The sequence below is a fragment of the Petaurus breviceps genome, unplaced genomic scaffold (genome assembly GCF_028583685.1).
Source record: "Petaurus breviceps papuanus isolate PSGF00001 unplaced genomic scaffold, PetGlider_PUasm1.0 178, whole genome shotgun sequence".
Taxonomy (NCBI): Eukaryota; Metazoa; Chordata; class Mammalia; order Diprotodontia; family Petauridae; genus Petaurus; species Petaurus breviceps.
The window spans coordinates 25,602,475-25,616,377 of record NW_027185777.1 but is presented as its reverse complement, the minus strand read 5'-3'; the positions used below and the strand labels follow the sequence as shown (position 1 = coordinate 25,616,377).

Genomic DNA, 13,903 nt, shown 5'->3' with positions numbered 1-13,903 from the left:
CATGTACCTGGATAAGTAAATACAAAACAAGTAAGTGAGGGTGAGGTGGTAAAAAAGTGCAGTAATAACTGGGCATCCGAAAAGCTTCATGTAGGAGATGATTCCAAGAGATAGGGCAGAAAACATTCTAAACATGTAGAGGAAAGATGGAATGTCCTGTATGACAAAATTCAATTAGTTAATAAGCATGTATTAAGTTCTTACTATGCTAAGCACTGGGGATACGAAGAAACTCCAAAAAAAAGAGTCCCTGATTTCAAAGCTCACATTCTAATGGGAGACAACATGAAAACAAATATGTAACACCCGTTTGTGTAAATACACACACATGTGCATAAATACACATACCCATATATACTCTGTGCAAGAGGACAGTAATCATGAGGGGAGAGAGGAATCACTAAATGCCTCTTGAGTACAGGAAGAAAGGAAACAATCCAGAATGTAGAATTCATGAAACATAACATAGTTAAGGTTGTTTGTAACAGAGATGGGAACAAGATTGTGAAAGCTTTTAAATGCCAATGAGAGAAGAGTTTGTATTTTATCTGAGAATAAATAGGGGGCCGCTGAAACATCTTAAGAAGAGTAGTGACATGGACATATGAGTTTGGGGAATGTTACTGTTGTAGTTGTATGGAAGATAGATTCAAGAAGGGAGAGACAAGAGATAATTAACAACCTGTTGCAACAGCCCAGGAGTAAGATTATATGCAGCAGGAGTGGGGGGGAGAGGAGGGTGTATTTAAGTCCATTACTTCTTTATCTCAATTTTCAGAAGGATTTGAATAGAAATGTGTATTGTTAAACAACCTGATAACCTTGGCATTATACTGAAGTTGCAAAAGACAATCAGTCCTATACAGATGGAGAAAATTAAATATGCAACATTTAAATATCTTATGAGTTATATATACAAGCTTGAATTTATTATCTGAGTCTGTATTGATTTTACTGGTTTTTTCCAACTGTCTAGTCATGAGCCATTTTGTGTTTCCTTCATTTTCCCAATAGACTCCCCATATGCATGCCTACCTCCTCATAATTTTCAGTTAGTTTATATACAGAAGGATTTTATTGACTTAAATTAGAGGTTGCTACCCTGAAGAGAATTATCTTTTTTGTAGCACAAAAAAGATGTATACTGTGAATGCATAAGAATGTATCTCTCTTGGTATATGCAAATTAGTAGTTATCAGCATATCATTTGGGAAGAATGCACTCTGATCACAATGGAGAAGCAGTCCAAAGAAGTCATGTCCACTCCCCAGTCTTGATGGCTATATGCAAAGGAGAACTTTTTTCCAAATTATACAATGCTTTAACATTTTGATAGGTTACTTCATATCTTTTCATAAGGTCTGTGCTTTAGTATTGTTACAGCATTTTAATAAAAATTTTTAAAATAATTTCAGAGAACAGAGTAAAATATTTCCATCCAACTATGATTTCTACCTCATGGTTCTAGCTGTAATATTTATTGTTCTGCAACATGGTTCATTTCATCTTTCTTTGGTTTGAAATTTCTAGCTTGCACCTCTAATGATGCAATACTTCTGGGAACTCAACTGGTCATAATGAATCTATGTATAAAAAGCTTAGAATCAAAATCCTGAGGGGGGGAGGGGACAGAGAACAAATGAGTAGTCCATTAAAAAATCAATTATGCCCATAATTTAAGAATTATTATGCTTTGACTTTGTATTTAAATAATATTTTATAAGAATATTTTTCTAAACTTTCATAGATTTTGTTAAGATAGATCATCCAAATAATGGATTAGACTTTATCACTTATTGAATCAGGTAATAATATTATTAGTATTTATTGTGTTTTAATTTCTTTAATATTTTAAACCTCAGCTTAAATGTACTTATCTCTCTGCTACGATGTTGACTTGAATTAATATTGCTGCATCTGAGATGGAATCTAATACTCTTTCTTCATGAATAACCAAGGAAAACTAAGTTGTTTGGTAGAAGAGCTAAAAATAAAGACTGTCATTTTCCAGGACATGAGCTATTCTTGTTTAATACTTATTACCAGTGAACTGTCTCCTATTTCTTGATTCATCATTGCTTTTTTCTATGATTTTGTCAATTATTTTTGCAGAGTTTACATTTTTTTACCTTCTCCTATTTTGTGGGTTATGATGGTCCCTGAAATTTTGGTGGCCAGCCTACTGGTTTGTTCCTCTGCATGATTAGTAGAACTGGTCTTCATAAAACTCTCAGTTTGCCCTCAGAACCAAACTTTCTTGAATGGTAGAACCTGCCAAAGCTTTTGCTCCGCTGCCATAATGTCAAAGAACAGTCACTTTCATGACATAATGAGGCAGGAGAGTAGAGCTTTGGTGGAAGTTTCCAGCACATTGGGGACAAAGTTTGGGGAGGACACAAACAAGAACCACACAGGATGAGTTGTAATCTACAGCAAAGGTGGGAACTCCAGAGTTAATGAGATTTCAGATCATTTGAGTATTCAAGTTAAAAATTTACAAAAAAAAAACCCTGAATAATATATATTTATCTTGAATTTTCACCTTTCTGCTCCTTGCTCTGTGTTTACATGTATACCTCTATTTATATATAATATGAAGATATATACATATTTTTAAAGGGAATAGAATGAGATAGAGAGAAGAAAAGAGACAGAGACAGAATGACAAAGTTCAAGAGCTCATTTGCTCTGGCTTCTGCAAATCCCTTTTCCATCTGGGCACTAATAGAATTTTGCTTTTATTGTTTCTCCTATTTTCAAGGTGTGTTTCTAATTCTGCTGTGGTCACTTTTCTATTTCTCTTATTTGTCATTTTAATGGTACAATCATACCCTATCATATTGAGAGCCCACATCACATTCAGCCAATGCCCAGATGCTAAAGATAGGTTGTTTTGAGTTTTCTTGTTTTGTTTTTGCTATTATGAATAAATCAACAATGACAATTTTTTTTGCCTGATAGGTCTTTATTCTTTTTAATAACCTCCTTAGGGCATAGTTCTCATAAAGGGATCACTGGGTCATAAGATATGATCATTTTTATAATGTTCTTGTGTGTGTGCTTCAAAAAAATTGCCAAGACTTCCACCAACAGTGTAATAGACTGCCTGCCATTGACAGTTCTGAGGAATTAAACCTAGTGATTTGGCATAGGGGAACAATGGTTAGACTTAGAATCAGGAAGAACTAGGCTCAACTCACAAGCTGTGTGATGTTAGCACAAGTCTCTTAACCTCTCCTCTCTGTAGGATGGGGATAAAAGCGTATGACTCATAGGATTGTTGTATCAGAAATAATTAATGTATATAAAGTGCTTTGCAAACCCTGACACATTATGTAAATGCCAGGTTATAACTGTTATTAATAAGCTCCCGATCCAACGTGACTTTTCTCTAACGAAAGTCTAGATTGCCTTGTAAACCTTGAAAAGCTTGAGAAGACTTATAATATAATTGAATACATTGTCTCTTTTACAATAGAAATTCCAAAATTTAGCTTCCTCTTACCTATAATGCCTAGATTTTCTGTCTATGACATTGGTACTATTTTGGCATAGCTATAATTTCCACCTCCTGATTTCAATTGGATTTTCATATTTTAGATGCAATCATGTCCAGGAGCATTTACATGGATCTCTGAAGTCCCTTCTAGCTCTCAGTTGTTTATAAAATTTGATAAAGAGCAAATGGTCTAGATTGGAAAAATGTTTCAGGGGATATTTATTTGATGAGTAGATTTCACTTCCTGTCAACTTTTCCTACTGTGTCCATGATATTGAATAGTCTCATTAAAATATTTGAATGTATCATCAGCATAAGAAATTCAGTTTAGATCTCGAATATGAAAAGATTTGCATTTTTTTTTTTAGGAATTCTACACAGGAATCTAAGTGACAGTTCATATTCCGTGATAGCAGCTTTGGTTTGCTTAGGAGGGAAAGCCGAAGGGATTATTAGTTGAAATCCAGCCTTTCTGTTGTCTGATATTTGTATATGTATTCCACAAGGACAGGATGTATGGAGTAGTCAATAAATTGATGAAAAGTTGTTAGTAAATAAGACCATTCCTTCTAATTGACTAATGGTAAGCCTCACTCCACTACAAATTTCAGCAATGCTCAGTGATTTTCTGAAATACTATTTTATAAATAGAGGAATTAGAGGTTGATAGACTAAGAAATTGCAGATATGTGAGAATCCATGATTTTCACTGTCAAAGCTAAACTGCTGACTGATAATGCACCTTAAAAAAAATTTTTTTCCCAAAATATTTGTTAATGAAGAAGCCTAGATACTTTTTAAAGTATCTGGCATTCCACAATCTGAAAAAAAAAACATTGAATTATTTTTGTCTTATTAGCTTAATAGACTCATGTCATCCTACTCCATGTATATAGTTGCTCAATATAGAACATCCTTGGGACATTTTTCCTAATACATTAATGTTCAGCAAATATACATTTAAAAAATCACCACAATCAAGTTCCATTGTCTTAAGGCTTTGCCACCAAGTATCTTTACTACTGTGTGATGCTGTTTCACAGCTTTGGATGGGTACTTGGTACATCACTCGGTAATTAAAATACCCTTCTTTTTTTCATCTCTGTGGAGTTAGATCCCTCTGTAGTTAAGAATTTCACATTTCATACCCTTCCTAAGGGTTTGAGGGCCCATACCTCATAGTCATAATAAACTTCTTTTCATCTTTTTCTTGTGGCTTTAGAGCTAAGAGCCATTTGTTGTAAAAGCAAAAATCCTAATGAATAGAAATGTTACAAGAACAGAAGTCTTGTGTTTTCTCTTCATCATGCATCATCCATTTTAATTAGAGGAAAGGGTGGTGAACACTGTGACAAGAGTCTGGAATTAAAATCATTAATTGATGTCAAGCTGAAGAGAGACTGTTAGCATGAATTTAGTGACAGCAGGAAAGAAATTAACCTTATTGCTTTATTTAGTATATTACATTATTTTGTGTATTATTTTCCATGCAGGTTCAAGGCAATTTCATTATCATAATGGAAAGGACAAATACTTGGTTTAAAAAAAAAAAAGGAAATGTGTGAATATTTATTTCCTGGCAATTAAGCTCAAATGATAAATTCTTTAATAACTAAAAAAATAGATAAAATGTTCCAAATTTTGTCACTTCCAAATTCAACATATTTGAAAACTAAGGAAGTGGTACATAATGCAGATGATAAAGTTTGCTTGGTGTAACTGATGGAAATTATTTAAAGCAGGCTTCTTTTCTAAAAGGAAATGATCATTTAGCTAAATTTAATGGGGGGATTTGACCTAAGGAAAATGGGGGTATATATAATTCTTAGCAGCTCCCTTACTGTTAAGAAAGATGAGGGACTCCAGTATTGTAAAGATATTTTGTGACTCGGGGATGGGGAGGGGGTCACAATAAAAGAATAGAGAAGGTGTCATCTTGCAATTCTGACCATCTGGAGCCATTAAAGTATCAGCTGGAGTATGGGTTGGACAGTGGGATATTCTCTTAATATCTTTAAAGAGTTCCCATTAGAGACCATAGTATTTTTATTAGAAAACCCCACAATTTTTCTCCCTCAGGTCAAATATTTGCTTCCCTATGAAGAATTAAAATGTATATTATGCAAACAGAAACTGTTAGTCATATTGCTCTTTCCACTATTTATAATAGACATATTCATGTATAACAGAAAATAACAAAGGCTATTTTCTCAGCACTTTCATTCTTTTTTACCTAAGAATTGATACTAAAATTAAATAATGCCACAAAACACCTTCCTTGTTTTTGCAACCCCACTCCTGCTACTGCTGTTTGATCACGAAACTTCATTAACACGAATTTCTAAAATGGACTTTAAAGGAGACATTAGCTGAGCTTAGTAACCACATTCTTTGGCCTTTTGCAATAAGAATGCTATCTTTGTGACTTCATTTATGCTATACTTTTAAGGTTCTGATGTTTTCATTATAACTGTGGGCCACAGGGGGGAAAAGCACTGACAGCTTTCATAACTTTTGGCATAAAACACATTGGTGGCTATGAGATAAGCAGTTAAAAATGTAATTTCTTATATTAGTGGTGCTTAGAGGGGAAACCAATGGTTTTTAAGAGGCACAATAGAGGTGGCTGTTATGTTTATTGGGTCTTATGTGTAGTCGCTTTTAGTAATAATGGCCAGATGTTGGTAAAAGAGATTAAAGATATGGGCTTTGTGAGTATTACCTTATAATCTACCCCTGTCACTGAACAATTTCTTCAAGGAATTGATTCAAGTTATATAATATATATTTATTCCAGTGGGTATTGTCTTTCTTTAATTAGGGACTGAAGTGACTTGAAATCTGGGATCCCATCAGTAATAAAATGGAAATTAAATATAGCAGAAATTGGGGAGGACTATTTAGGCCCATGCTTCCTTTGGGGATAATTCTTTCCTAGCAGTTTACATAGGTACACTCAAATAATTTTCTTTTTTAATAAACTGAATGTTATAGACATCATGTCTTATGTGCAGGCTGTGTGCACTCATTTTTAAACCAACACCTTCTCTTATAGTAGCAAGCACTGATTGTAGCCTAAAAAATCAGCAACACAGACACTCCTTCATTCTTTCAAATTCAGAATTTTCATTCAGACTCCTTACCAAAGTGCCCTTCCAAAGGACTGAGATGTTGTCAGGGACTGGTACAAATGCTCAATCACTCCAGCTATTATGGTTGGTTAGATATTTCTTTGCTAATGATCAGCAGTGCTATAGTTAAGTGGGTTGTCACATAAGTGGGCATAATTAGGCTTCAAATTAACACCCTATTGAGTTGAAAGGTTGAACTCATGCCTCTCTATGTGCTATTCTTTCTGGATGAATACAGTGTCATAAAGACAGCATAGTACAAAATATTAAGGCTCCCTCTCTACTTGAGTCACCTTTCTTTTATGAATCTCAAAGTACTTAATGGGGATCTTGTTTTATAAGTCACATGTAGCAAAATTTCTATTTTGCAAATGAATAAACAGATTTAAAATTTTAAGAAAATTTTTCTTAAGTTGATAGAAAAATCTGAGGTCTTCCTCTCACCCATGATGAAATCCATGAAATTTAACTTTCCTTTAGGATATAAGACATTTCTGTCTTTTCTTCTGAGCAAAGTAGAAGGTAATAATCCCATTTTCTTATTAGAAAATCAAAAGAATAAGCAGAAGGTGTTCATGGTTAGTCCAAGATCAATCAATAAATCTTGACAAAAATCTGGAATAATAGTAAGAGTCCTTGTCTTCTACAATTGGCAAAAAATACTAAGCCACTAAGACCCCTTCCAATCCTGAAAGAAGAAAACAAAAAAAAAAATTGTCTTTTTTTGATGGAACATTTATTTTTTCATTGGGCATATTTTGCTTTCTTGCTTCTATGATTCTGCAACATAATCGCTTTTCATTAAGTTTGAAAAATAAAAGGAAGCTAAATTAAAATCACTGTAAAGGAGAATGAGTATCAAAAATCTTATAAAATTTCATTTCTATATTTTTAAATGGTAGGCATATCATTGTGGGTGTCTATCTGCCCATTCATCCCACTATCTATCTGTCTGTCTTTACCCAGGTCTATGATTTCATCTGTGTAGCAACTTGGAAAGTCATTAACTTATTGTCTTAGAAAGGTATCTAAAGCTTCTCAAAGTTAATTGAGTTGCCCAGGGTCATAAATTAGCATAGCATAGAAGATAAAATACTGAATTTGGAGTAAGGAAGTGCTAGGTTCAAATCCCACCTCAGACACTGACTCGCTATGAGATTCTGGTCAAGTTATTTAATGTATCTGTACCTCAGTTTCCTAATATGTAAAATGATGGGATTGGATTTATTGGCCTTCAGGGTCCCTTCAAGCTGTAAACCTCTGATACCTTTTAGTTTTAGAAGCAGACCTTGAACCAAGATTTTGTGATCCCTGTTGCTGGACCTTCCTTTCCTCAGTGTTGACTCTCCTCATTTTGACATGTACATAACCATATGCATATCTAAAGCAAATGGCCAAATTTCTTCATAATGATGGACAACATTCTTACAATTGAGGTCAATTAGGGACACAAATTATTCAAAAACATTTCTATGTGAAGATAAATTTTAACCAAACTGGCATGTTAAATACCACTCTAGATTATCTTTTTTAATCTACATATACTAGCCTAAAATATTTCCCTTTGTGTTATACAAAGTGTTTTTTTAAATAGACACATACCTTCTCTGACCTTAACTATGGCATTGCCCAATTCTTTAAATATTGTATAAAAAAGGAAATAGGTACTTTGTGCATCATTCAACAAAGGATTTCTTTTGCCGTTAATAAAGAATTTATGATGTAGGCTCATGTTTAAGCTAAATATTATAATGGATATTCATAACTAATTTATCATGGTTAGTATATAGCAACCAATTGTGAATTGTATTTTAATATCCATTTGTAACACAAGTTTAGATAATTCTTAGCTACTTAAAGCTCATAGATGGTGTGAAGCAGATGCTCCTACCCCCCCCCCCAAAAAAAAAACAACTGTTTCTGATGGTTTCATAGTTCACTTCATCAGTAATCTTTCTATCCTTAGAATGTGCATTGTGGACATAGTCGGGTCTTAGAAAATAGGTGTCTAACATAACAGGTTATCCATAACTATTGTAGATGTTATCACGATAGGCTAACTTAAAGGTAACAATATTCATTCCAAAAATCTTTCTTCCGTCTGCTTGAACCAAAGTGGTTTATGTAGAATTTTGGGGGGCAGGGAGAGAACATCAATGTAAATGTCTAAATGTACATCAGAGGGAAAAGAAGTTTTATGTTATTCTATCTTTATTTTAATTTTACAGGATTCAAGCCAAAACTCGAGAATTTCGAGAAAGACAAGCTCGAGAGCGTGACTATGCTGAAATCCATGATTTTAATAGGACTCTCGGTGGTGAAGGTGACTCATCATATGCTGGAATATCTTCCTATGAGGCCACTCTGAACAGTGGGGCTATGACTTTCAGTGCCAGGCCCCAGAGCCCCAGAGAAGGACAAACCACGGACGCTTTATATGCCCAAGTAAAGAAGCCGCGAAATTCCAAACCATCACCAGTAGACAGGTAGGCACAAGGTATCAATCAATATCTGGCTGAAAATTTCAGTTTCCTGTTTTTGTTAAGGGAGTTGATTGTTCATCAATTCTAAACAGACCTGCATTTTATTAATGGCTTTTAAAAAGCCTGAGAGTTAAAAAAAAATAGTGATTTCATATAAATTGACTTAATGGAATGAGCAGCACATGTTTTGATGACTTTTCTAATGATTCACACATATTTCATTTTATTCCTAAAATGGTTTTGGACTTGTGATTCAACCTTTAGTTTTTCACTCTAATAAAACCTAACATAATAATTGCTACTCTGCTTATCAGTTATTTCATTTTGTTGCTAGGAAGAAGGAATAGCTTTGAATTCTGTTTGGAGCAATTAGTTAAGAAATTGGAAAAATGGTACTACTTGTTTCAGCTCTTAATAGGCACTACATTTGTTAATGTAACATGATTTTGGCCTATAGGAATTAGTAACAAAAAGGTAGAAGACAATCTACTTTTAAATTTCAGGTGATAAAACAGTATGGTAGACTCATGGATGTTGGGTACCGTTGGCCTTGCGTACCATTTCAACATGAAGTTCATTGGCTACACATTTCTTTCCAGCTTTAAACAGATCATCTTTAAAATAGACTGCCTAACCTTGGTATATTCATTCCTTCACCAGCATGGTATCTCCTAGAGAAGGAGTCTTTATTTCTTATTGCCTAACTGATGATTGCCATTGTTATGGACAATTTACTGAAGCTATCTCTTATTTATTATAATGGTAACTTTACATGTCAGCTGGTCTTTGAACTTTAAATTTGCTTGTTGCACTCAAAACTAACATCAAAATTCCCTGCTCTACCTTACCAGAGTTGAATTTAATCACTACATGTTGCACACATCACCTGTGCTTTAGTCAGCTGCTTCCAGCTATTTTTAATTAAGGTTTGGAAACTGCTGCAGCTAACCCTCTGGCAAACCCAGAAAGAAGCATTTTAAAACATAGTTTTTTCGCAACGACTCTCAAAAGAAAAAAAAAACAACAACCCTCAAACTGACAGAAGAATCTCAGTTTAATTCTCTATTTTGACTTTCATTTTTCTCCTCTGGTTTGTCTCTTTAATATACTTAAACACATAGTCCTTAATTGTATCAAGAAAATACCATTAAAGGTTGAAGACTTCTTATGCGGTAAGTTTCCTTTGGTATAATCACTCAGCTGGCTCTCTTTGCTGTATTAAGTAGGGCAGATGTGTTGATGTGAGGAAAGTAGTTTTCAAGGAAAATTTAAAAAGCAAACAATCTGGTTTGTTATAGACTTGTTTGTGGGAACAGCAACATAAAACTAAAGATAACATTTCAATTCTACAAATATTAGGTCAAATGTTTCCTTGAAAGAAATAAGGATTGGCATTCTTTGAGTAAAGTTTTAGAGGAAACTAGGAAATGACCAGTGTTTTAGGTTTTTAGCAACCAAGTTCACATGGATTATATAAGAAGTTTTATTTTCAGCTCATTCATACTCAATCATAAGAGTAAGCAAGGATGCTGGGAAATAGCCTTGTGTTAGCACATATGAACCCATTTGGGATGATCATTGACTTTGATCCCCTCTTCTCTTAACAGAAAGAGGCTGTTGATAATGGAAAGTTCCAGTACAGGAGAATTTAGTTCATTTTAGTTCAACATTTATTAAGTATTTAACTGTGCATCAGTCTCAGTGCAAAGTGCTTTACCTTTGTAAGGCAAAAATGAAAAAAAAAAGTATCTATCATAAAGGAACTTGCATTTTTCTGGGGGAGCCACTCACTGCATGGTGAACAGGATGGCATGGCTGATTCCATGGGAAAAGCCAGAGGTAGAAAGAGAATCAATACCAAAGGGTTTACAGACTATTCCAGAGCAGCTATGGTAGTGGTTATGGGAGAAACCAGCTTCGTGTCAGGATACAATGATTGAGGGGAGAAATTGAGCAAGACCAGAACTTTAAATGAAGTTTGTCCCATTCAAGGCTGCTTGATTGCTTGCAAGTTTAAGCCTGCCTCGACCCTGTCTGCCAGGATCCCTGTCAGCTGGTGAATGCCGACTCATCTCATTGGTTTCCATAGAAATGATAAAGCAGTGTATTTCTCTGGCTATGAAGACTTTATGGGATGATGAAAGTCATCACTGCCAGACTTTTCCCCCTGGATTCTCTTCCCTAAACAACTCTAGCATTTCATGCTTGGTTTTTTTTTTTTCCACCTAAAAAGTAATATACATAATGGAAAGAACACTCACTGGTTGTGGGGGCATAACACCTTACTTTTGAACACTTAGTTCAAGAACTGACTCTGGAACTGCCTACATGACTCTTAGGCAGTCACTTAGCTTCATTCAGTTACTTATCCTTGGTTTCCTTCTCTGTAAAGTGGGGAGAAGGATACTTGTACACCACACTACTTTGGTAAACCTGGAAGAAGTAAATAAATGTAAGCTCTTACTTTCGATAACTTGGCTAGTCTAACTCTTTCTAGATTAAATCTTCATATAACTAAGAAGCTTGTCAATCAAAAGTCTGTCATCTTTCTTCATTCTTCTTAACCCCTAGGGCTCTACCTCACCTCATAATATAATGCACTTATTTTGCAAATGTAGCTTCAATCTCAGAGTAACACAGAGTAGCTATACAGATGTCAGGCCAGAGAGGGAAATCAAATGGAACTGAATAAAGTTTTTCTCTCTGATTCTCGAGTTGCATATAGAAATTTGAGGCTTCAATTCCTCTCTACCACTTCAATCAAGGAAGATTGGTCTATAAATATTCTCCATACAATCATATCAGTTCTATGAGCTGGTTCTCAAAAGAAATTAGGCCTTGTCATTATTCAGATTCATCATGAGAGATTCAAAATTGCTTCTATGGTATAAACATGGGGCAGAACAGCAGTTGGGTTAAAAGAAAAGTCAGTGATGAGGATGGTGAAATAACTGGAGAGAAGGGGAGGGAAGGCAGCCCCCAAAATAGGATCCATCAATCAAATCAAAACTGTACTTTAATAATTTGAAGTTCTTCATTTTGTACTTGCCTAAAGTCCTTGAAGATCCGGTCTTGATACCACAGGAGCATAATGAGGCCAGATTTTTCAAACACTGTCAAATTCTGATCATTCTGGTCACATCAAGTGATTATCTTCAGTGAAGAGGAGAGGGAAAGAGAATGTTTCCCATCTTAATCTTCCCATCCCCACCGAAATTACAGCAAAAAGATACAGTTGTTTAGAGGAGGTTGGTTGACAGTCCAGCTATGAAATCTATCATTATAGTTTTCATTTTAGCCCAAGTTATGTCTTTTGGCAGTCACCAAGGTAATATTTATTCAACTAATAATTCTGTTTAAATAATTCTTTTGTTGAAAAGGTGAGGATGCTGGCCCTGAAGTTCCTCATACATATGCCAGTCTGCTTAGAAACATAGAGGATCTTTTTTCTGGAAGGTTAAGATTTTAGGTACATTAGGAAGTATAGTATGCTTTGGATGCTAATTGATCATTTTAAATTTACATGAGGAGATTGGAAAAATTCATATTTGTGTAACCAAGGAATGGAATCTATAGCTAAAAAACCCCATTGAAAAGTGGCTCTAATGGATATTTGCTGACTGTCACAATGCAATCATTTGCCACCAATAGTGCGCTGTCCTCAAATATAATTGAATTGAAATGGGTACTGCGCTGCTGTAAATCTAAATAGCAGAGAAATAGTAGGCTAGACTCCTCCAACTTGCTGAGGACACCTTAATGGAAACATAAATACCATAATCATATGCTTTTTGCATGCATTTTACCACTAAAGAGGGAAATGCTGATTTTAAAAGGAGAGACCTCTGCGAACTGACTCTTTTTCCCATTAAAATTGGAATCTAGTTGTGTCAAAAGTTGATTTTCTGGGGGGGCAAAACAAAACTAATTTTGTCTTAGGTAGAGATATTATGAGGCATGCACTATCTTTGAAATGCAGTATCTTATAACCAAATTGTATATGTGCTGTTCTTAACCAAAACACAATGCCACTTTAGTTAGACATTGTTTTTTTTATTTAGCAATATTTATTTCTGCTTTACTTGAGAAGTAAGAAATTAAAATTTGATCATAGTGAGACTCACAGTAAAGTAATATAGAAATATAATTTTAAGAAGTCCTAAAGATAAAATAAAATAAAGAAGTCCTAAATAAGGAATGATTTTGTCCTGTGGAGGTAAAAAAAAAAAAAGATATTCTTTACAACGATAAGACATTTTATTTCAATTCCTGTTAATCTCATCGTGACTAAGAAACATTTCATTCATTGTATTTGCATTCCTAGTATCTGGAATAGTGCCTAGCATATAGTACATGTTTAATAATCTTTTCAAACTGGAGTGTTGTGTTTGCTTGTGTAGGTACATGTGCATATGCTAAAAGGAGCCCTTGTTATTTCACTGAAAGTACTGAATACTTTAAAAGATTTGTACTTTTACCAATGTGGGTACTCCCTTTACCTTCGTAGATTTCAACCCAGCCATGAGTATGATTTCTTCATGGGTTGCTAAAACCAATTTCCTGGGTGAACCTTTCTAGACCTGTTAGGATGATCTTCAGATGATAAAGACAGATCCCATTGTCAGCCAATATTTAAGATCTTTCCAACTTGGTGCGGAACCTGCTAGAACTCTTACTACTTTGGCCCAGCTCTTGGGAGCCCAGACTTCAGGTTCCGTTGTAGACATAAGAAAGGATATCCAAGAATTTATAATTATAGGAATTGTAATATCATGAGTCTTTGGCATCTC

General features: G+C 34.6%; 1 protein-coding gene across 18 annotated transcripts in view; it reads left to right on the top strand.

Moving 5' to 3' along the window:
- Positions 1-13,903, top strand: part of PARD3 (par-3 family cell polarity regulator) — a 739,747-nt gene that overhangs the window by 551,458 nt on the left and 174,386 nt on the right. For all 18 annotated transcript variants that reach the window (XM_069086491.1, XM_069086485.1, XM_069086482.1 and 15 more), the window contains one exon: positions 8,859-9,116. In XM_069086491.1, the coding sequence (XP_068942592.1) occupies positions 8,859-9,116 (258 nt within the window). The remainder of the gene's footprint in view (positions 1-8,858; positions 9,117-13,903) is intronic.